This window comes from Acipenser ruthenus, chromosome 2 (assembly GCF_902713425.1).
Source record: "Acipenser ruthenus chromosome 2, fAciRut3.2 maternal haplotype, whole genome shotgun sequence".
NCBI classification, from domain to species: domain Eukaryota; kingdom Metazoa; phylum Chordata; class Actinopteri; order Acipenseriformes; family Acipenseridae; genus Acipenser; species Acipenser ruthenus.
Window position 1 is genome coordinate 29,908,248 of NC_081190.1, and position 24,506 is coordinate 29,932,753.

Consider the following 24,506-nt stretch of genomic DNA (forward strand, 5'->3'; position numbering starts at 1 on the left):
ATGTGACAGTGAGAGATATTTTAGGTATTTTAGAATGACAGGTGAAAGGTTTGACTATCTGTTGAACAGGCTGGGACCATTAACTTGGATGAAAAAATACACATGCGATGCCAGTGACACCTGCAGAAAGACTTGCAGTCACACTGCACATAGCAACTGACAATTCCCAGCAAAGTGTGGCCACAGGCTTTACATTCTCTCTAGTCCCTTTATATTTTTTTTCTGAGCAAACATGGTTTCTACATTAAGTGAGGGGTTCTATAAATGTGGATGTTTATGAACTTCTAGTAAATGTTCCTCAAAGTCTTGCTCCATAATTGTTTAGATTTTTCAACATCATCCAACCCCATGTGATTTCAGGTCGCAGACGCATGAGAAAAGGCTGAACGACTTTAAAAAAAAAAAAAACACATGTTGCAAGAGTGTGGATGACGGTTCTGACCTGTCGCACAGTGTCGGATACCCTCGACTCTGATCACAGATGATGTCGGTCTGAAGTATGAGCCAGCTTTTAGTCACAAGTATTTTCAAACTGTCAAATTACATTTAAGTAAATATGTAAATATATACATATTTTTTACTGACAAGATGAAAATCAAAAGGTGTACGTCTCTGTCTTTTTCAGGTAGTTGGTAAAATGATCCTGTTTCACCCACTGAACGCAAAACACGAGATTGTGCTCTTTACAGTGCTTGTTGTTAGTGATAAATATGGCGGCTGTTGTTAACATTAAGCCGAGCAGCGCAGGCAGTGATGACACATTCCAAAAAATTCCAAAACTCGCTGAAAGCAAGTGTTTTAATACACAGTGATTTCTTGCCTGCTTGTGAAACTGCTTGCTCCTAATAACAGACCGTCTGATAACTGCTTACAAACACGTGGCGCCACGAGAGAGCGCTTTGCTTATTGATCGCACCCCAGGATTTATTTTTCCCAATTTTGTGGTCTATATATATATATATAGAGAGAGAGAGAGAGAGAGAGAGAGAGAGAGAGAGAGAGAGAGAGAGAGAGAGAGAGAGAGAGAGAGAGAGAGAGAGAGAGAGAGAGAGAGTATGTATGACCCTTCAATGAAAAACAAAACAGAAGAGTTGCCATTCTGAACAATCTGTTAATTTGAAAATATCTTGTGGTTAATGGACAGTACAATAAAACATGTACTGCACATATCTTTTGTGCTGGATTTATACAAGACAAATTAATTATTTGGTATATACAGACACCTTTTGACTTTTATACCACTCCGACATGTTACTGTTGCTGCCTACGGTGACTATGTATATTGTTGCAAATATCTTTTTACACATAATCACAATTCAAACTACCCAGCATACTGCCTCCATTACAGTATTTAAACATTATTTTCTAGCAACGTGTAGGGCACAGCAGACAGCAACAATAAGTATTGAGTAGGTTGGTGTCCACTACAAATCTTAGTAGAAATTTGCACATATTTGTGCGACTTACCCCATTAAACCGCTACAATGAAATATTGTGTGTATTGCCTTAGTGTTGTTATTTATGACTTCACTTTCTCTGTTTTATCTTGTTGCCTATAGTGGGACAGTTCTCATCAATAATGCTTGAATGGCTCAAAAGTAAAATAATTAATAGGGGTTGCAAAAAATGTAGTTGATTAATTGAAGTATAGAAAACTATACATTTCTGAAATTTTTATTTTAATGTTTTATATTTCAAACAGGTATAATATTGTAGGTGAAGCCACATGGTCATATGATTTTTAAAAAAGCTGGCGGCAACATAAGCTTTATGAGATCACTGGAAAAAAAGAATACATTTCTATTTATTATCATCATCTTAATTATTAATTCTGAATACGGCAGCCAGTCAAATGGTTAAATCTATGTTGGTTTGGAAATTCATTTATAACCTTTTCTAAGCTTGCTGATTAAATCGGTATATACAGTTAACAGTCAAACTGAGTTACTGGAGCATATTGCATTGAATGCAACCATATACTTAATAAAATAAATGAATCTATACCACTGAGTGTGGCACCTTTTTAGTCTTATGTATTAGGAGAATGGTGTTGTGTACCACGATATTGTCAAAATACAGGATACTTTTGGTTTGATCTTTTTTTTTTTTAACAAAAGAAGTTGTTTTGCCGTGCTTTTCACCCTTAATTCCCCAGAAAATGATCGTAGGATACTTTCAGTAATGAGGTGTGCAGAGTAGATTATTCTACCATCAGTGTATGTGCTTGGCATCTGCCTTGGGAGTGGTTCCTTAGAATTCTGTTCTCAGTGTTGTGTGAAGCATTTAAATGTGTTTTATCATTTGGAGTGGAAGGTGACACTCAAAATAATTCACCAGCCTCTAGCTCTAGCTTTTCATGTCATGTAAACACAACCACAAAATTCATGTTAATTTTGAACCCCAAGATTAAATTTAAAATTATGTGAAAGGATTTGAAATTGCCGAGATGAAAACTAGTAAAAAAAATAAACTTTTATATATATATATATATATATATATATATATATAAATGTTGTCTCCTGATTTCAATGTGTCTGGTTTATAAAAGTGTTTGTGTCCAGTTTCTGAAGGGTATTATTATGTATATGTGTATCATAAACTTATTAAGCATTTGCTGTTCAGATCACTACCACCAGGTGCAAGTCTTCAAACAACCCCTTCCAATGGAGGATGTAATGGTCATCTTTGAAAAATGGACTTGTGGAATTAAAATAAAGTTTCTACATATATAAAAGATGACTAACTAGCTGTTCAGGATAATGTATCTATGATGCTGTAAAACAGTACTGATGGCCAGCATGTGACTGAAGTCTTCAAACTCTTATAAGGATTTAACAAAGTTAACCCTAACCAATACTGATGCAACACAGAAACCAGGACTAGAGAATACAGTTGGAAGTTAAGTGGAGACACTTCTTTACACAAAGAGTGGTGAGGTAATGGAATGGGTTACCTAGTTACGTTGTTGATCTGGCAGACTTTTATTGAGGGCTGATAGCAGGCAGGTGTGTACGCACCCGTGACACAAATTACTGATGTTAAATTGAAAACGGATCACTAGTGATCACTAGGAATGTGTGATGATAGTCACTGAGGAATAATCACATGGCTGGAGAACAACTTGAACACCTTGCATACACATTGCAAAGGAATAGTACCATGCTGGCAAGTTGTAGCATGGGTTTCCTTTTTGTATAAACCAGTAATAAACTTGCAGCCAAGGGTCTTCAATCAGTAAGAAGTATGAATGTTTACATGTAATGACTTAATAGGCATTAATAGGCATTTCAGATAATAAATTAATTAAAAGCTTTATTTACTAACATTTATGATTGTTAATCAAATGTCCACAAAGCAGAGAACAACTATACTGACAAATAGATGTCAGTTCCAACAGAGATATACTGTACAAATTTGTTCCTGAAATATCCAATATATTTTGTCCTGTTGCCTAAAGAGATAAGAATCCTTATTACAGACATTTGTAGTTTGTAGTTAGTTTGCAGTAGAATCCACAAGTCCATATTTAAGTACAGTGATTTTACTAAACCTTTGTATTCTGTGCCTGTTTTAAGGTGTAGATTATAACATATTGTTTATTGGATTCCATGAATGCATGGTTGTTTCATGGAATTCCTGATTTTTTTGAAGTCACAATTCACATATCACAAAACATTTTCAGTTAGTGCAGTTACTTGCAGAGTATATACCCCACATAATTCAAATAAACACAACTTTTCAAATAGAAGTCTAGGAAACACATGCACTTCAAATGAAAAAAAGTACAGGGTCTTTTATCCAAAGCGCTTGGGGGGGGGGGGGGCGTGGAAAAAGTTTTTAATTGCAGCCGATCCTATACTGGGGAGTTTGTGTTGATATAGGTGGAGCCTGTTGGGGCTGTTCAGATAAGAGGGACTAATTGGGTGCAGTCTGAAAATACACATTTTATAAAACAACTTGGGGGTCATATCTTCATGAAATACTTCTTCCCTTTCCTCTCTCACCGGAGAAGTACACCAAGTATTGTCTACTGCGAGATTCACTTTTCTTGGTCAACATACTTCTTTTTCATGAAGTACAGATTAGTATCAGTATTGGCTTCAAGGGTATGAATAAGAATATAATGCAATATGAAAAATGTTATTTATATTTTTTTAATGTAAAAAATATATTTGCCTCTCTGTGTCTAGTTGTCAAGCACGTAAACAAAACTACTATAAATCTGTAGTTGTGAATTCTACTACCACAAATGAATACCTGTACATTAAAATATAAGAATACCTATCTCTTTTAAGAACAGCACCCATTGTGCATTTAGAATACACACTTGCTTTAAGTCCAGCTTTTCACAATGTTGTCCTCAGCACAGATTCAGTGTGTTTCAGAAAGAAAGGTCAAACATTGTCAGCGATCCCTCGGATGTTAAAACAGTTGGTGGTACAAACCCCAAATTGAACTACGCAGTGGACTTGGAAAATCTTCCTCTGCTCTCCGTCTGAAATAAAGAAATGTATGTTGCTGTTTTATTATTTTTTACATATATTCATTGCAAACTGCTGTGGGGAAAGTACATTGATATCTTTATACATTCAATCTTTTGTGTCCAACCACCAAGCTAATTTTTATATCCAGGAACTCGGACGACAGTGGATGTCAGCGACACTACTGCCCCCTGGAGGGCAAAGGCCAGCCCATGGCTCAAGCTCATCAAGCACCAAGCCAAGACTGTGCCTCCCCAACCTCCAGAAGCACAAGGCCAATGCAGCACTTGGATCTTCAGCCAAGATCAGCAACTTAACACATCCAGGACACAAACCTAAACTTCCCTGACTGCATGACATGGTCTGTCTTTACCAGGTGAGCCAGCCATGGATCTGTCCTTCATTCATTCTCACCAAATGTATGAAGATATATTCAGCGCCCAGCATCACAAGTTAAAGCTGTCGTCGCCCACTATTCTGTTTAAATTTCATAAATGCCTTTAGTGTTATATTGTGCAAAAAAGCAAAACCACACCTTTTGTAACACTTTATTTACAATAAACTTAATTAAATGGGACACATTTTTGGTTAGCATTTAGGTTAATTTCAAACAAACCTCAGGTTCGTTCATGTAACATTTGCCAACATTTATTTACTTCACTTTACCTTTTACCTGTTATCTACTGTCAGTTTTGCCCTTTTAGCATGTGATGGCTTTACTCAAGAAAAAATGAAAAATGCAGCTACCTGAGATTGCATACATGGCCTTGGTGTTGGGACTTGCACAGTCTTCCAGATGTGGGAAACATTTTTCAACAACACAGCCTGAGAAAGACAAGGTGCATGAATCCAGCTTTATCATTAAATCCAGTTAGCTTAGACAGTACTATACTTTAATTATGTGTTTAAAGGGAAAATGTCAGTGTTTTAGGCAGAAAAGAAATATAGTTGCTGCTTTTAAAATGTTGGAATCACACTTTACAGTTAAAAAATATAAGATTTTTCTTAGACAGTGTGTGATTGTGTGTAACAGACAGAAAAAAGCAGTCAGGGTTCTATAATTCTAAAATGGTAAAGACATACACTCTTACCAATATGGGTATCATGTTGGATGAGATTCCCATTTAATATTTTAGGTTAGCAAATATATAACTGTGACTAATGCTTGTTTATTTATTTGTTGCTTATTTATTTAATTTGACTTATCAGTAATCTAACAGTTTTAAATGTCCCCTCAATATGACTGGAAATCAAGGAATGGGAGCATGTTTTTTTCCTGATTCTAACCACAGCAGCTTGTTATGTTGTGAGAACACAGAAACAGGGCTTCCTTGACACCTGCATGGGCAAAAGGCCAGGAAATTCAGGATATGCCTTCCAACATATATTTCCTTGATTTTTGTAATGTCTCAGTGTTGGTTGCCATACTGTGAGGCACTAAGATATGCTCAAAAGATTTCAAACAAGCAAACATATGGTGATGCATATAGCAATACTAAAAGAAACTTAAAAAATACCACGACAAACGTTTTGCCAAAAGTCTTTCTCTATGTCTTCTATTGAAGATTGACAAAACCTTGTAGTCAAAACAATACTTTTCTTTTAGTATTACTACAGATTCCAACAACTGTCAGTGGTTTACTTCCCAGAGCCAGACATTGGGGAATAGAAACACCTGTGATCAACATAAATTATGTTTTTTGGTATTTTATGCAATTGTTGCATGCAGTTAACATGTTTTGTTATTATTTGATACTTTTTAAAAGCAGCTATAAAGATTTAATTTAATTTGAAGAATACTCTTTTTTTTTGCAAGACAAGAACTATAGGCTTATTTTATAGAATGTTTAACTTTTAAATTCTTACTGTATCTTTCGTTCTCCTCACTTGCCACTATGAAGGACTTCTTTGAAAAAAAAGCTAAGATTAAAAAAAACATAAAAACAGAAATCTTTAGTTCAGGATTTTGGAGAAAAAAAAAAAACTTGTTTAGTGATAACATTTTGCATATAGACTATAGATTACATAAGAAACTGTATATTTTTCCAAAACAGCAATGTGCACTTTATCAACCTTGTCTCTTTTTATCAGTTTAAACATCAGGTTCCTAAGTAATACATGGAAGGGTTCCAGAAGTGTCTTTCTATTATACTTCTGAAATGGCTACCTATAGGAATAGAAGTAATAGTCAAACGCTTCTCAGCTGTCCAGGTGTTCTGAGATACAGCTGAGAATATTTTATATCCAATTAGATAATTTCAAGCGGTTTTACTGTGGGACACAGCGGTTGTCATGTCACAGTGTCAGCTATTTAACTGCAAGGGCTCTTTTTTAATGATTCAAGCAGTGATGGTTATAATTACTGTGGCTTTTTAACTTTATTTTAATCCACCTGGGGTTTTCCTCCAGGGGTGATTTTTGACACACTTAGCATTACTACATGCAATACAAATACAGTGAAATGAGGTTTGAGAGCCAGAAGTCATTTTTTTTTTTTTTTTTTTTACAGGTTCCAGGCTCTAAACAAACTTACAGCGTAATCGGTATCATACTAAAAAATGCCTGGTATAGTCTGTTTCATGTTTGTGATACTTAAGTTTCATCAACAATCGCTAATATGCCTTTGGATACAACATACAGAGACTGTGCTGTAATGATACTGCTTTTATCAGTATGTATTTATTTCACTGTGATAGCGTGGTTCTGATGATAGATCAATACCAGGGTTTGGAGTGCCAAGAATCTACTCTACCAATAAATTAAACAAATAGAAGACACAGGATATTTATATATGTACAATATATGATGAGATAAACAGTACTAATGACAGGACTTTTTCATCAGAGGGATTAATACCTGTTTAAATTGTACCGGTATCCTTTATATATCTATAAAACAAATGAATCTATAGAAGCTAGGGTAGCAATCGGTAAAAAAGCATTGTGCAGGTATATATTTCTTTTATCCATATTTTTTTTTTTTTTAATTGTAAATAATTGTCCTTCATTTATGTTCATTTAATTAATATACTTTATAACTATGTTACAACAATCACTAAGACTGTGAAGTCTGACTTCGGCTCACCATTTTCAATTTTGTCTCGTGCACAGGAAATAAAGTGAAAACAATTCTACAACAGGCATTTTACATTTACAAAATGTTACACTACATAGATAAATCATTCACAGATATGTGATAGGCAATGCACATTAGGAAAAGGAACGTTTACCTCTTTTGAGCTTTGATTTCATGTCATTCTGAAGTCCATATGCAGGTTCTAAAAGAAAAAAAAAAGAAAACACACAGATGGAACAGATGCTTGTAGATGGAACCGTTGTTGCAAAGGACTTACAGCTTCGAGGTACCTGAACTGTGGCCATCCCCTGCAATTAATATCCATTTCAAACCCAGTTAGAATACAAGACTGAAAGTAATATTCAGTTAAGAATCTTGAATTGGGATAGCCTTCTGTTTTTCAGTGATATCCAATTAAGGTTTGAATGACATTTTTCAGCAGCTAAAGACTACAGCAAACTCCTTTCTTCTGACCATCAAAGACACACACACACCATAAAGACTTCTGTTTGTCAGTCTCTTACAATTTGGAGACCTGCATTAAAAAGACAATTTTATCGAGAAGGATTCCACTATATTTAAAACGCCACTGTACAAACGAACAAAGAAGCAAACAACAACAGCCTGCTTTCCGACTTACCAGTTAGATAAGCGAGGAAGAGTAGAACTGTCATGGTAACCAAAGTTTTCATCTTCTGTCTCTTCTCTTCTTGGATTCTGTGAGTGATCTCCAATTGTATGGATAGCTTTCACTGCCTATACTTTTTAGTAGTGAGGTCTTCTTATACTGCTGTTGCCTCTCTGATTGGCTGGTCTCAATGAGTTGGATTTAGTCATGTCTGGTATTTTAGTACTCACAGGAATGATGTAGGAGAGAGATGTATGAAACCTTCTACACAAAGGTGGCCAAATGAACAGTGCCACTTGAAAATAGGAAGTGAATGACAATACGCATTACCTCCCCTCCCCCTCAAGCTTGTTTGCACAAAGAAAACAAGAGTGGGTGCATTCACCACAACACAAAACAAACCCAAAGAAAGACCTAAAAATGAGGAAAATAATGTTGTTATCCTGAGACAGAATTATACAGTACAGCTAGAATAAACAGACGTCATGAAGTCCATGGAGAGTATTGCAGCAACAGCTTGTTGCAGAACTTAGAAGATGCACTTACATGACTCTTTTATTTTGCACTTGTCATATAATAGTTATAACTACAGTTAGTAAAACATCTGCAACTTTGTCTCGGATTTTGACCACACAGAAGACTGTTTTCATTCAGTATTTTCAAAGCATTTACTCCACTCTTTAATTAATGGTACATAACTGAGAAACAAACAACTTGAGAGTGTTTAATAAACCTTGAATTATATTACTTTGCTGTTTGTTGTAGTTTTGTAAAATGACTCCTTAAAAAAAAAAAAAAAAACTAAAAAAAAACTAGGAGTTATTTAAAGTTTGGAGAAAGAGGGTTGAAAATTAGCCCTAATATATAGTTCATAAAACATACCTTGCGTTGTTTTTAGTGTGTAAACATATTTCTTATGTACATCAATGATATAGATCGGAGGATGAGTAGCAAATTCATCAAATTTGCAGATGATGCAAAGCTTGTTCTAATGTTAAAATGTCGGTTAGTATTAGTAAAATTAATGAGAATGAGATTTGTGCATCTATATATACAGCTGTGCAGGGACTCAATTACTAATTAATCATTCACTTGAATCCCAGCACATTTTATCTGCACGTGAAGTGATTGTGCAATCCCCGTGCCTAAATAAAAATATACATTTTAAATCACTCATCATAGCCCAATTTATACCCCGTGAACCACTATATCCGCACCAGCAATAACACACCACATACAACGTAAAACTCAAAACTATGCACAGGGGCGGTGCACCCCACCACAGGGCCTCACAATTGCACACAAAATGATGTTAATTTGGTACTGCTGGGAGCCACCTGATACTGGGTTACTGGTTTTAATGAACACAACGACAGCGTTGTGAAACAAAGCCCACATTTACAGATTACAGTAAAGGGCAAGCCCAACATCATTTCACTGCTGTTTATCAAATATCCGTTCATTCAACTGTGGAAAGAATTAGACATTTGTTCAGGACATATATATAATAACCTCTTAATGAACAGGCCCCTGGTATAACAATAACAACCACTCCGCAATTGTAGTCAAAATGATCAGAGTACAATGGAAATACCAGCGGCTCAATTAGAAAATAGTAAAACAGAAAAATGTTTTTATTTCTTTTTTTAATTATTGCACAGGAAAATACACACCTGGGTTTTATTTTTATACCCCCAATATTCCTGGTGGAATTTGAGGTGATAATCAGTAAGCGATGGTCATGTATCCAAAAACAATTTAAACACCTTGCAGGTTTGTCAAATTATATGATGGTCCTTGTATGATCTTGACACAATTTAAAGTAATCTTCTACCACTTTGGTAAGTAGATTCCTGCATGCTAATATAAATATAAATATATAAATTCTGAGATTCTCATGTTCAGCATTCCCTTTTCCAGTGGTCTAATATTTACAATCTATGTACAGCACTTGCACGTAAAAAAATAAATGTGTTGAAAACAATAAAATATAATACTTGTACAATTCACTGTCAACATAGACTAACTGAATTTGAAATACGGACAAAGCACTGGAGTGGAAATAGTCCCAGGTTTGTGTTCTGTTTTGTTGGAATAGATAATAAATGCACACAGTGTAACACCACATTTTCAGACTTTATTGAAAAATGTAAATTATAAAAATGTGCACAGAAAACTGACTGTGAAAAGCTAACATACAGTCACCAGGCAGAGAAATCTGAAACATGGTCATTATGGGTAAATAACAGGCTTGTAATGTTCCATTATCAAATGTTGTTCTTTACAGTTAAGCCAAGCTGAACATTTTACAAAATTGCTCTGTACGGTCGTCTTTGAAAGATACAAATATCTGGAGCAGTCAAATTTTACTGTTGGGGGGGAAGGGGGGAAATTCTGATGCTGAAGAATTGCAATGAAAGTTTTAATTGTATTTTTTTTCCTCCACAATACGAGAAGGAATGTATGACCGAGTCTTTCCTTCAGATCTCGGATCAAGTACACACCGCCTTATTCTGGGTCAAGTCGTGGCAGGACAGGAAGAATAAGATTTCCAAATGAAGAATCCTGAGTTATGAAGAAGCCTGACGAGTGTGCATGGGCATGCTGAAAAGAGAGTCAAAAACATGGCAACATTAGTCTAAGTAAGTTTGCTGAGCCTGCCAGAAGGTTTTTCACCAAGTACGGTGCAGGTGCTTCAAAGTTATATTAAGGTAGTTTCAGATTTCACAGTTTAAAACAAAGAACTTTCTCTTAGTAGCACAAGTGATCCTTATTATTATTATTATTATTATTATTATTATTATTATTATTATTATTATTATGATGATTTATTTCTTTCTTAGCAGATGCCCTTATCCAGGGCGACTTACAATTGTTTATAAGATATCACATTATTTTTACATACAGTTACCCATTTATACAGTATTTATTTTTTTTTTTTTACTGGAGCAATCTAGGTAAAGTACCTTGCTCAAGGGTACAGCAGAGTATCACCCACCTGAGACTGAACCCACGACTCTCGGGTCAAGAGTCCAGAGCCTTAACCACTACTCCACACTGCTGTTCCACAATCTACACTCCACAATCCTTACAGTGCTCTCTTTTGCTTGTCTTACATTTATATCATATATTATTCAGAAAACTTCTTGGAGTCAGAACTTCGTACATGGAAGATGACCTCCAAGGAAAATCAGGTGCTGCAAACAGCGATACAGTGAAACAGTGATTCTCCCCAACTCCCCATCATGGTGTAAGGGGCCACTTTTCTGTTGCAAAGTGACCTCCTTCTGATGAGACATTAATGTCTATTAACTGAATTTACAGGTTGTACCATATCAATGTATGCTGCATTAAAAATCATGAATATGCTTTAACAGTGAGTAATCTGGCAACTCACCTGCAGGGCTGCCTTCTGCTGTGCTGCTATGTGCTGCTGCTCAGCGTGGTCTCGAAAATCTTTGTTCAGGGCAGGTCTTGATAGAGGAATGCTGTGATTATTAAAAAAGGAGGTATGAAGATAGTATAAACCACTGAATTATTGCTAATGATAAACCACAGCCCAGCATCAATGGACTCATTTTATTTTTCACAAGGTGTCCGACGGGAGAGTCAAACAGAATCTGACTTTCTTGAATATATATATTAAAATACATGTTTTTAAAATTGTATACAGTCAGCACTCGGATATCCGTTACCTAGATACACGTCAGTCGCGTTTTACCGTCCTTATAAGAATAAAATCAATCCCCATTATATACATTATACAAATGAATGCACTTACCCGTCACATGCGATTTCTGACTCCGTCACCAGTTTTCTGATACAAAGCCCATCTCTTCAATGTTAAAGTGTACTTGTTTATATGTGTGGTTTTTTTTGGCGAAATCAGTCTCTACTGTGCAGTTACACAGCACTTCCTCCAATTTCACATGACGAAAATGCAGCAAAAACAAAGCGAACGGTAATGCAAAAGTTAATCATTAAACCGTTATATTTTTTTTTTTAAATCTATGGAAATTGTTGACATTTGGGCCTTATCAAGCACTATATTCTGCAATTTGAATACTGATATTTTCAGAAGCATACTGTTCTGAATTAAAATACTTTATCTCTTGAACATATAGTACTCTACCAACAAAATCAACTACAGTACATCTAAATGGAAGTCTACTTATTTTAAAACACAGTCCTTTCAGCTATGTATTTGACATAGTTTTTGTGTTCCTTGAAAAAACAGACAAGCGTTGGAACGGACCAAAATGAAATAATCAGATATGTGTCATACTTGTTTAACCGTCACTGAAGTCAAAATTTTATAGGTTCTGATATGTGAGTGCTGACTATATATAAAACTGAAAGGGGCTGTCCAAAGTTATCATCAAATAGAGCAAACGTATACAGCGTGCACTTTCAAGTAATTAGTATACACATAGTTTAACATCATATGTAATAAGACACTTTTTTTAAAACTGGTGTGCCAATAATACCAATTTACTAAATAATTTCCAATTTACTAAATATTTAGTAGGTGTGAAAAATGACATGTGTTCCTCATTTGAAGATGTTTGTGTTTTGTAAATGCTTGTATATTTTCTATGCATGCTTTTTGGTACCTGGCTCCAGGGTTATTCATTGACTGGTTCTGCAGCCTTTTCTTTTCTTTGTCTATTTCTGCCAGGATAGCCACTCGGTTTTTATTTTGAAAACCTGTATATATATATATATATATATATATTAAAAAAAAAAAAAAAAAAAAAACACATTTTAGTAACCTTCTTTAAATTTGACAAATATGGCTGTCCTTTTAAGTTGGAGGCCAAGGTCACCCAGAAATATGAAGTCAGTATCTTATATTTCTGAAATACACATGTTTTCTCCAGTGCAATTACATAAAATGTCTCATTCAAGATGTCAGTTTTACATGTTGTCTAAAATTCATAAATATTGTTGAAACATTGAGTGGGTGCTCAGTAACATTGCTTGGATACAGCTTTACGTTTCAACATCACGTGGAACTATACATATTTATTGATTTTTAAAATCATTTTTACATGTATTTAAATATAATTACGTCAGCAAAATCTAAATGAGAGGACACATCTTTGTAATAAGAACCAACAGGAAATATCATGTTATACCAACCACAAAAATAGAACTGACATGTTTTAAAACAACTTTGTTAAAAAAAAAAGAAAAGACTGATAAGGACATAAAAAATAGCTTTTTCAGATTTGGCAATCTGAAGCACTGAACTTACCTAAAAACACACTAAATCCCCCAAAATGTACATGAATTCAAAAAGAAATTAATAAAATATTTACTGTAGTGAAACATCCATGGGCGAAACTTCAGGGATGACACCTGAATGCATTTCACTAAAGCCCCAAGCACAGCATATCAGTAGATATGGTCGTTTACTATAAACCATGGCTTCAAACCGTACAAATTACTGAAAAAACATACTAAATATCTCTATATAACCAAGAATGCGTACTAAACCATGCACGGTATTTATAAAATTATTTCTGATCCTTGCTACTGAGGGTTGTGGCTACCACTGGTAATTTTACAGTTTTTAGGTTGGAGATCACTAAATAACATTTATGAGTACATTTCTAAAGGAAACATTCAAACAAGGTAACAGTAATACTTTACCATCATATTTTCTTAATAATCGTCAGACCCTTAGCATTTTAGAAAGGTATAATACTGTATACTTTAGGTGGATATTTGAACTGATACAAGCCCTACAGTTGTCATATTAGGCCGATCTGAAAAGGGTAGGCTTTTCACAGTCCGCAAAGAGTCAACGACGCTGTTGCTTTTCTATTTCCTCTTCCTAAAGTTATGATGACATTGCGAAACAGGCATCTGGTGCTTTATAAAAGGAATGGCAATGAGATCTATTTATAGGTTAAAACCTATTTGTCATTTTTCTTTCAATGGGCACCGCTTCTTTACATCTGTAAAGAACACAGTAATGGTACAGCTTCCATCCGGATTTCGCTTTCAGCCATGAAGTGTAATACATGGTTGCTCTTAAGGTTTTCAGGTTGGTATGCACCAGGGATAAGATGTTCACCTATTGACAGAAATATGTTTGAAAGGATTCAAAATTAGAATCACGTCTCAGGAAATAAACAACAGTGAGACAATTACCTTGCAGAAATGTTTAACATTGTAAATAAACACAATGTTAAAAAGTAATCAAGCAAGGAGGAGCAGAGAAACAAAAACAATGTTCATACATCAACATGAAGCACAAAAATTGTATTGCAGACAGAAAAAAAATTGAGATCCGGTAATACTGGAACCAAGAGGCATGTATATTTGCACTCACTAGGTTACTGTACCTTAGCACTTAAAAAGCAAGAAAGGCTGATACGATTATGGATACCTCAGTGTGTTAGTATTTCCTCTACAATACACTGTACTATAAGCATTAATATACTATATGCATATACTAACAGTAATGCTTATTGTTGTATATCTATGAAAATGTGTACAGATTTCCTGAAATGCATTCTGCATTTGTTCAATGCTGGCTTCCACCAACATAGCAGGAATACCATCTAACTCCACTTCTGTTTAGATTAACGGAATCAATCTCATTATTATTGCAGAAGATACACAAATAATGGGCCCTATTCATAGAACTGTGTTTTGTTAAGAGCTTTTTAAAGACTACTTTGATTAATTAAATCAGATTTGAAATCCATTAACCTTTTTAAACAGGTTTAGAGGGGTTAAAAGTTCATTCACATTATACCCTTTCCAAAAGCACAGCCCCAAGTCATTGGAGTGCTAAAAGATTTTCATTTTTTGCTTTCTCTTCAATCTATACAGTAGATAAGCACACTTGCATAATTATAGGGTCACTGTATGTGGAAGTGCAGGACTGAACTAATAGCATCGATTAGAAAAGACATTTACGAGGAACAAATACTTTAATTAACCTTTCCCACTCTTGCCTTGATTCTATTGAAGTACCCCTCTCAGTTAAAGGCCTACTGCCTCTGCTTTAATAGTATTCCCATCTTAACTGTTGCATTGCAATAATAATAATAATAGAGAAACAATCAAATCTGTTGTTTCTTACCAGTTATTTTTAAACATTGAAACATTTAAACATTAGGATTGGTCTTTTAATTATTACAACAGCTCACTGTTCACGGTCCACTGCCCTCTGCCCAACAGTGTTTTTTCATTGTCTTTTGCATAGGCTGATCTGTTTATGCTGAAGACAGTAAGGGCCAATTGTAACATTTACATCTATTAAATAACTGCTTGACACCTGAATACCTTTTTTCATCTTTACAACCACTAAAACATTTAAAATAAAATAACCAATGATACAGTAAAACAATACGGACGGTTCTTGCTTATCTATTGTGCTGTCTAATTAGAAAAAGTAATAGTAATAATAATAAAAGCTTGATATATTTAGCATTGTCATGCATTCATTGGTCTGTTTTTTAATTATAAATTTAAAACAGAAAGGTTAATATGAATGTTAACCTTAATTAAAAAAAAATGTAATAGCATATCAACAAGGGCCAATACTTTTTCAGGGGGTTGTATTACCATCCACCCATTGATGCTGTGGTTCTCACTTGTTTCTCTTCCAGAAAACAAAGGTTAAATTAAATGATTAAGGATGTGGTTGGAATTGGACCATTCTATTTATTATACACATAGGCTACCGTTGTTAGGGCTTTAACAGAGGGTATTACAATATGATGTCTACCTGTCAAATTTTCCTTGAAAAATCAGAAATTAAAGAAAAAAAAAGACCTATGTTGATCAAAATGAGAACACAATTATTGGGTTGCTTACCCTAGTAAATGTAACTCATTTTTTAAGGGTGTTTTCAAAGAGTTCTTACGACTGGCTCTTCAGTGCACACATTCAGTGATTCATATTTTTTTTTTTTGGGGGGGTGCAGGGGCGGTGTTATATGCTGGGCTTAATGGAACACTAGAACACAATCTTAAGTACAGAAAGCAAAAAATGCTTTTACCAAGGTTTCTTCCTTTCTTTCTGTGCTTTCTCTCTCCTACGTCACCCATAGAAGTAAACACGTTTCCAGAAATATTGCCACACTAATATAACATCATTCAAGAAATCATGTTAACTACAAGCATTTAGTGAACATTAGCCACCAATTAATATGACAAAAAACAAAATACACAAATTCTGGCAGGTTAACAAACTGTCTTTATAAAATATATAAAAAAAACACAAGCAATTTCTAATATTTGTACCTTTACACTATGTAATGGAACTAATTTAAAAATACTGTATATGCATTGATTGAAAACCACTGCACAGTAATTAAGCTGCATTAAAAAGGCACTAGCCAGAAAAAGAGGTAATTATTTTCAATATTTGTTGAAGAAGAAAGTTTTGGCAAAACAGCAGATGATGGTCAAGACAAAGGAGTTGGATTCACTTTTGCGAGAAAAAAAAAATCGAAGCAAACTACAACAAAGGAGATGGCTACAGAACAATATCAAAGAAATACGCAAAAACAAAACTCACTATTAGAGCAATAATTAAGAAGTAGCACAGAACAAATTCAACTGAAACGCTTGAAAGAAGTGGACATCCAAAGAAAATTACAGGTCAAGCAGGTAGGAGAATCGTCCAAGCAGCTAAAAAATCCAAGATTAACAGCCAAGGACTTCAAGAAAGATTTAGAAGCATCAGGCATAATAGTGGATGAAAAAACTCTAAAAAGGCACCTGAACACAGAAAACAAACAGTCTGAAATGTGCCTAGAAATATGAACAGGAATCTGAAGCATTCCTCAACAAAATGCTCTGGTTCAAGTAGACGAAAATATAACTTCCCCCAAAAATTGACCACAGTATGTTTGGATAAAAAAGGGAAAGTCTTCACTGAAGAAAACCTTACAGTTAAACATGGAGGTGGTTCAACCATGATATGGGGGTGTTTTAGCAGTTCAGGGAATGGAAACATGTATGTGACTGAAGATCAAATGAAATTCCATGTATCAAAATATTCTACAAAGTACAATAATACCATCTGTTCATAGGTTGATTAGCACAGTTTATCTTCCAACACACCAATGACCCAAAGCATATGGCTAAGTCAACTCTGGAATTCTTGAGGAAAATTAAAATAAATGTTCTGGAATGGCCTTCCCAATCCCCAGATCTCAATCCAATAGAAATGCTTTGGCCTGATCTGAAAAAAAGTTGCATCCAATCTGTCTGAGCTGAAGGAAATATGCAAGACAGAATGGGCCCAGATTTCTCCAACAACATGTAACATACTGGTTAATGTAAATGTCTGAAAGCCATTAGGACTTGAAGTCCCTTCTGTGCCACACAGGCACCCTGGTGTTTTGCTTCTTTTCCTCATTTATAATGTATATGGTAAAAGACCGCCATAGCACAACACTGAAGACACCACTACCTTGAAAAGACTATTTTTATTTGATTAAATCTTTATTTTAACAAAGTAAAGAGATTTACTTACCCTGACCTGGAGGATTGCCGGTAGATGCCATTTCTCTAACTAGAAGGAAAGTAGATGATTTTAGCCTGCTACAAAAAATATGAACGTATTAGAATAGATAGTTATCACTAACTGTTCTGAAAAAAAATCTGGACTGATTTATGATATTTCATCATTCTTTTCAACATTATATAGACTTGCATTCCAGTTTAACATTTAAAAGAAAATCTTGCAAGCTTTTAACTGAAATTCAGTCCAGCAAGACTTAAGCTTAATACCATTTTATTAAATGGTACAGCACTAATCATTTAAGATATGTCTGTGAACAATTACAAAATCCAGAGCAGATTTCCATTACAGAATGTGTGATGCATTTTTGTCATCAAAAAGTGCTGAAGGTAGGGAAGATACAGACTGACGTAATAATTTCTACTGGCATTGAAACAAAGTTCCCACACCAATTTGTGACTTACTAGTGCTGTGCTATAGCTTATTAAAATGTGTTTGTCAGTGTGACATGTTGTATTGAATGTTGAAATCCAAGTCTGATTTACAAGCTGTTACTGACCTCTTCATGTGGAAACAATTTGGTAAAAATAGATGTTTAAATTGGTTGGTATAATAAGGGGACATTGCTGCACAACACATGAATTATACATGAAGATACAGAAAATGTATGTTCCGGTTTGTTCATGTCAAAGAAACATTCTTGAAAATACTGTAAGGCTGACTTGAAGATTGAATTTGCTAGGAGTTTCTATAACAGTGAAACTTGCTAGCTGAAATGGTTTAGGGTGTTTTTATTAGTTGTAGGCTGTACATTTGCAAATTCATATAAGAACCCCTCGTGAGGATCTTGGAATATAATAATTATAATGTATTACAGTACAGTTTATATGGATTAGAATGTGTGTTGCAGAAGGACAAGTAAACTTGTTATTTCAAGTTCTTAATACATTGTCTTGATACTTCTCATTTTAACATTTGGTGCAATAACTACTGTTAGAAACACATTTTACAATAATGATTTTAAAAGTGCCATGCTTTCTTTGTACTCGGACCATCATATAAGAACAGACCCATCATCACAAAAATCATGCAGTTGAAGAACACCTGATTGCTTGAGGTAGCTATCATGAAATCAAATATTTTACTGTCAAGAGAGATTGCTTATGCTGTACTAGAATCATCACAGACCTTGGGGAATGAAAACTTGTAGCTTCCAAATAAAAAAGTGCCTGATTACTTTAAAATACAAGAACATTTCTAATAGATTCCTCACATAAACTATGATCTCATGTACATAGATCGTGTGCATTATTGAAATGTGAATTCTCCTGTGCACATTGGTTAATGTCTCAAAGAATGGGAACTTCTATAAAAAATAAAATAAGCCCATTGTGGCTATTCCACACCTGATCCGAATTACCCCCCTAATAGGCTTGCACTGGCATTGGTGTGAATGTGGCAGAGGGGTTATAGTTTTGTAATGATATGTGATCTGCACCAGACATTTTTTTTAAATGTATTATTATTTCTTAATAAGGTACCTAATTAAGCTTTTGTGAACAACATTTAAGGATGGAACAGCCCCACTCCATATTGGTGAGAGTCGAACAGTCCCTCACTTGTGTTAGAGTAATTTCCTACATGTCTTGTTTGAAGTTTTGCGTCACTATTTAATGTACAAGTTGATTAAAACTCCAACTAGACGTTATTAAATGTTCTTATCTTACATCCAATGAAAAACAGTGGCTGACTTACAAGGTCGAGATTTTAAGCCCATGATTAACCTACCCTAACTGAAGTTTCAAAGCAAAAGCATCTCCACACTGTGCTCGTACACTACTATGCAACCATGTACTACCAGCGCTGCATGAATCTATTTGATTTCTCCTACGCTGTTTTTTGTGCAACCTATTAATTCCCATTTGATAAAAAAAAAAATGTATATACAGTAACCTCAAAATAAAGACATATTGAGATACAAAACAAACCACCATACTTCAAACAATACCGGTAACTCTCGTCTTATTCCGGTGCATGCGTCCCACTCTGGTGACGTTTCCACAGCTGGAGGAAGGAAGGATGCAAAAGCAGAACCAACCAATCGGAGAATAGAGATACATTTGCTACGTTGAGCAAAAAAGCAGAGCAATTTATGAATTCTGTTATCGACACATTGTTTATTTTAAAGATATAATTTTGGCCTCAACATTTAAACTTACATCTCGAGTAAAATGAGCTTGATACATTTTAATTGTATTAACACTGACAAAAACATGAAAAATCACGCAATCGTGTTATTGGTTTCAGTTACTTATTGTATTGTGGCATTCTGTTTCACTGGTGATTTTGTTGCCATTCTGATAAAATGCTATCATTTAAGCACCTAATAATAATTGCAGTTTTTATATTACAGTACAGTAACTGGATACAAGGAAGGCTGCAGCGCTGCCAAGTGACCGATGGTAACATTACACATCAGTCCACAGGTGTTTCCTGTAGCTCAATTCAGCACTTCCTGAGCTGCGCACTGTGCGAGTCAGCTGACAGTCCCTAAAGGCTGGGTTAGTTTTGGCACTGGAGGAGTGACATCAACAGTACTAGGCACAGAGCGAATCGTTTAGTGAAAATCGGAGCGAGCAGTGGAGACCCATTGCCCCGTCGCTTGCACAATGAGTGTTAGCACACCAAAATTGCTACCGTCTTCGGGGAAAAAATCCATTCATGATGTCTGCCATCCTCTCTCCTGCGAGGAGGCAGCACTCACAACACCCAGCCCAGAGCTACAGAACACCAGCAGCATAGGGGACAAGGTAAGCACTTTCCGACGTATTCCATACAGCACATAACAGTGTGATACCTGCTGAAAGAACATTTCAAAATGAAAACTAGTTAAAGCCAATTTTCATTGTTAAGTAAAGTAGGTTGTTTGGTGTCGTGCTGCACACACGATTTTATATATAGTTCTGAAGCGTAAAATAAAATGTTGGGCAAAACCGTCTTTTTACTAATGCAAGAAAATACATTACATTTAACCTGTGGTCAGGTTTAAACGATAGGTAAAGATTATGAGTTTTTTTTTTTTAAAATGCCTGTCAGAAGCATTTTATTATAACATGCGATACTAATGTTGAAAACATTTAACGTCGCGCTTTGCAGTTGAAGTTTACACCATATTCATAACTTCAGTACGTTTAACTTTTTATATTTTTTTTTTATATCTCGGTCAGTAAATTATTTAGTTATGTTAGATTGAAAACACTTTTAGCTCTACACACATATTGCTACTGTAGTAGTAGTTGGAGCGTGTATGAGTTTCTAACAAACAAACACATGACAATTGGAGAGTACTACTGTTTTTAGTTTGTGTGATTCATAATCTTATATAATTATAAGCTTTACGGTATGTCACAGATGAGAGACTGGTAGGTGTTCCAGATTTGCTGTCAACCGAACAACATACCAGCAATTTCAAAATAATAATGATATGAATCCCCTCACCAAACCTCTATGTTGGTGGTGAGATGAAATTAAGTACCTTAAGTACCAGACATAAAGTACTGTACCCCAGTATCACGCACAAGGAAAGGTTGACCCTTATCTAAGTACTCTGGGGTGTTAGCTGTTGCTACTTGTCCTAGTTTCTGTAAACCCTGTCAGGTACATTAAGGCCAAATTCTGAATAGGAATCAGGGCACAATTAAATGTGGATTAATCAGATTTGTGCATTTCTCATTTGTTTTTTCAAGAAATTAGCATTCCATGATTAACTGAAAAGGTTCAAATACAATACTGTACTGTAGTAACTAAATGAATATATTGAAGCTGGAGATAGTGCTACAGGACATGCTGGTGAAATGCCACAGGGATCTGTTTGTTAGCAGGATGATGTGGAACAGGAAGTGTACTGGGTAGAGTATAAGGGTGACATTATTTTTGTTATGAGAATGTATCCTTCAGAATTATGTACTTTAGGGGTAGCTAGTGTAGTTGTGGTGCTTTGCAGAGAGAACTGTACTATGCTACAACAGTGAGCCTTTGTTGTGATAGTGGCACATTGCAGGTGGCATTGTTGTGTCATAATGATGCTGTTGTTTGATAGTGGCACAGCAGATGTTGAAATGTGCACTTGTTTTTGGTCCTGGAATATTTTATAGATTGCTTCCTCTTAATGTTCATGCTAAACAGACAAATGAAAATATTAATGATAATACTATTGTATCAGTTAAGATAAAACATTTTTTTTAACAACATTGCAGCATTTCATCATTTCACGACCATCTCCTCCTAGCACGCCCTTCAGATGCACCATGTACATAAAGAGAAAGCCAACGCTTAGAAAGGCGCGTTTGTGTTAGTGATTCACCCGCAGTAAGCGATGGACGGTATAAACTTCCACACAATAACCTGACATTCAAAATGTTCCCCAATCGCCAGTACAGCATACAAAGCAAACAAGCATGTATGCGGTTAAATCTTTATTAAGACACTCATTACACTAATAAAAGATGTATTAAAACCCATGAATGTAATAAATAGTAAGTGCAAAAAAGTAATGTGAGTGCAGGAATGTACGGAACAGGTAGACTACATTAGTGCAAATTGTTTCCAGTGAAGAACTCTGCGATGCTCAACTGGACGACCTTTTTTTGCAAGTATGGACAGCAAACTTTCAGTGCTTTAAAAAAAAAAAAAAAAAAAAAATCTCAATTTGGCTCTAGATCCGGATGCAGCTCCATAGCACATTGGAGTCTTACAAGCGCAGCACGCATGCTTACGTCATCGTTGTCTGTTTCAGGCAGAGTGTCCTGGTCGCCACGGTGACACGGCTGAGAATTCTTCCTCTTACATCCCTTCTGGTGTTGTCAGTTTGTTTTCGATTGTATTTACGTCAGCACTGTCCTCCTCAACTACAACTACAGAAAACACAGCTTTTTCTGAAGCAACGTTTCATATATAAAGCAAATTATTAGCTGCAGAAAGAAACAACAGTTTAACTTAATAATAACAATGTATGTGTTCAGGAAATGCTGTTTTTTAATTTTTTTTTGCAAGAGCTGCATCTGTACATTTTTAATTGTATGAACTGACCTGTGTGGCTGCTGGCTTCCTGGCATGAGGGTGGCTTGTGCCCACAGGGTCAGAAAAGAAGTTTTTGGCAGACAGCTGACTGTACAGTTTTAGTTTCATAGCCTTAATAACCAGCTCCTCCGACCGTGCTCCCCGGTAGCAGCTACTCTTTTTTTTTTTTTTAACACTGAGCACCTCCAATCTCTTCCGATGATGTGTTCACTGTTCGGAGGAACATGGCTGTCATCGAGACGCACAGAGAGCAGTTCAGCACTTTGCAGACAGGGGGTAGCCGTGCACCAAGAGGCGACAAGATCCCTGACCAGGATATTAAACCTCCCCACCGGCCTGGCAACCAGCAGCCTAGATTCAAGCCTGCGAGGATGGAGCTCCCTGAAAAAATGATCACGTTTTGCAGATTTTTTTTTTGTAGATTGTGTAAGACCACCTGCTTTTTTTCAGGACTCTTTTCTGCGATGGCATTATTACACAAGGTAGAAATCCATGTGCTTGAAAGGGTGCTGTTCATTGTTTGTTTGTTGTTGTTCACCACCCCCCCCCCCCACGCCCCCCCCCCGTAAATCTTACCACGTAAATCACAGTCATGTTATTGTTTGGATCCAAACACTTCCTAATTTGGTGTATACAGACGTCTCTAGTTGTATACTGTATGAAATAAAGTGGCCAGACAATTTTGTATATTTCCCCAGTGACCCCAGTTTTTTTTTTTTTTTTTTTGTCAGCAAACCATTATTAGATTATATGGATTTATATTAACGTTTTTAACCTATAGATTAGTTTAGTTAGAGTTATAAAAAAAAAAAAAATTAATAACTAAAAAAGCCATCAGTAACATGAGAAATGATCATTTGTCCTATATTTTTGCATATGTTAAAATATAAGATGCTGCTGATACTACAATTTAGGTGTACCTGGTACTGTATGTTGCATGAGTTGTTTGTTTTGCAGTCTACCCTGCTAATTGTAACACATTATCAGCAATAGTAATCCCTGTGAGCTGAGCTTTTGTATGAATTTGCAAATCCATATCTACAACTGCTAATATCTCATAAGCAGGGCCCTGCGCCTTTCACAACTTTTTCTTTTTTTTAACCTGCAATTCAGTCCTAAGCCTCCAGATGTCTGTGTAGCCACTCCAGCTAAACTGATAACAAAATAAAGTAATCAACCCATTACAAAACACCCCCTAATTACGAGGGACAATTATTGCCATTCTAGAAATTGATGCGTTTAAAGAAAAGGCTTACCTCGAGACTTGCTGTTTTAGAACAAATAGATGCACCAACAAACTCAAAAAGCATTTATTTGAGAGATTGCACGCAGCAATGTCTGCCTGGTGTGCTGCACACTGATGGGTATAACTCATTTTGAATTCATCAAACATATAATAGTTGCAGAATTAATAAATACATACCGAGCGCTGGCATAAAAGTTGCACAACATAGATGGCAGAATAAACAGTGTGTTAAAACTGTGAACAAAGTTTTTGAAAAATTGACGAGTTACTACAACCCTGATCAGTGCAGAATAAAACCATGATTTATTTAACCAGCTCACAAGTTTCTGAAGGCAGTAAGTATTTTTGACCCACAACATGATTGTAGTTTGTATACAGAACACCTCCTGTTAGATTCTATTCCAGGGTTTGGTTCTTACTGTAAATCATATATATGTGGGTTTTTTTTGTTTTTTTTCTTTCTTTCTTTCTTAAACCCAGTGATTTGTCCATATTCAACGTACTT

General features: G+C 35.5%; 2 protein-coding genes and 1 long non-coding RNA gene across 7 annotated transcripts in view; 2 read left to right on the forward strand and 1 right to left on the reverse strand.

The window, feature by feature from the left end:
- The first annotated feature begins 4,492 nt into the window (after positions 1-4,492).
- Positions 4,493-11,584, forward strand: LOC131698915 (uncharacterized). The gene is made up of 3 exons (XR_009307922.1): positions 4,493-4,857; positions 5,172-10,826; positions 11,323-11,584. It is a non-coding gene; the product is annotated as an uncharacterized LOC131698915 (long non-coding RNA).
- LOC117420706 (SOSS complex subunit C) lies at positions 10,302-19,805 on the reverse strand. 4 transcript variants are annotated; one of them, XM_034924910.2, is made up of 5 exons: positions 19,673-19,805; positions 17,689-17,727; positions 12,798-12,891; positions 11,582-11,672; positions 10,302-10,788 (listed from the first exon to the last, which is right to left on the reverse strand). In XM_034924910.2, the coding sequence occupies exons 2-5, from the start codon at positions 17,717-17,719 to the stop codon at positions 10,693-10,695; spliced, it is 312 nt and encodes a 103-aa protein (XP_034780801.1). In that variant the 5' UTR covers positions 17,720-17,727; positions 19,673-19,805; the 3' UTR covers positions 10,302-10,692. The 4 variants fall into 4 exon arrangements, with proteins under 4 accessions (XP_034780801.1, XP_058849729.1, XP_033890136.1 ...); XM_058993746.1 differs by having other exon boundaries at positions 17,689-17,753; XM_034034245.3 differs by having other exon boundaries at positions 17,689-17,756.
- Positions 19,806-20,133: 328 nt separating this feature from the next.
- LOC117973245 (sorting nexin-30-like) overlaps positions 20,134-24,506 on the forward strand; it is a 34,584-nt gene continuing 30,211 nt past the window's right edge. For both annotated transcript variants that reach the window (XR_009307918.1, XM_034924906.2), the window contains exon 1: positions 20,134-20,486. Coding sequence is in view for 1 of the 2 variants with exons in the window: in XM_034924906.2 (XP_034780797.2) it covers positions 20,346-20,486 (141 nt within the window). In the remaining variant the exon portion in view is untranslated. The remainder of the gene's footprint in view (positions 20,487-24,506) is intronic.

Coding starts and splice junctions, on each gene's coding strand:
- LOC117420706 (XM_058993730.1), bottom strand. CDS start 19,598: ATGGGAATTAATAGGTTGCACAAAAAACAGCGTAGGAGAAATCAAATA. Junction 11,673..12,797: donor ATGAATAACCCTGGAGCCAG/GTACCAAAAAGC, acceptor TAATAATCACAG/CATTCCTCTATCAAGACCTG. Junction 10,789..11,581: donor AGCAGAAGGCAGCCCTGCAG/GTGAGTTGCCAG, acceptor CTCTCTTTTCAG/CATGCCCATGCACACTCGTC.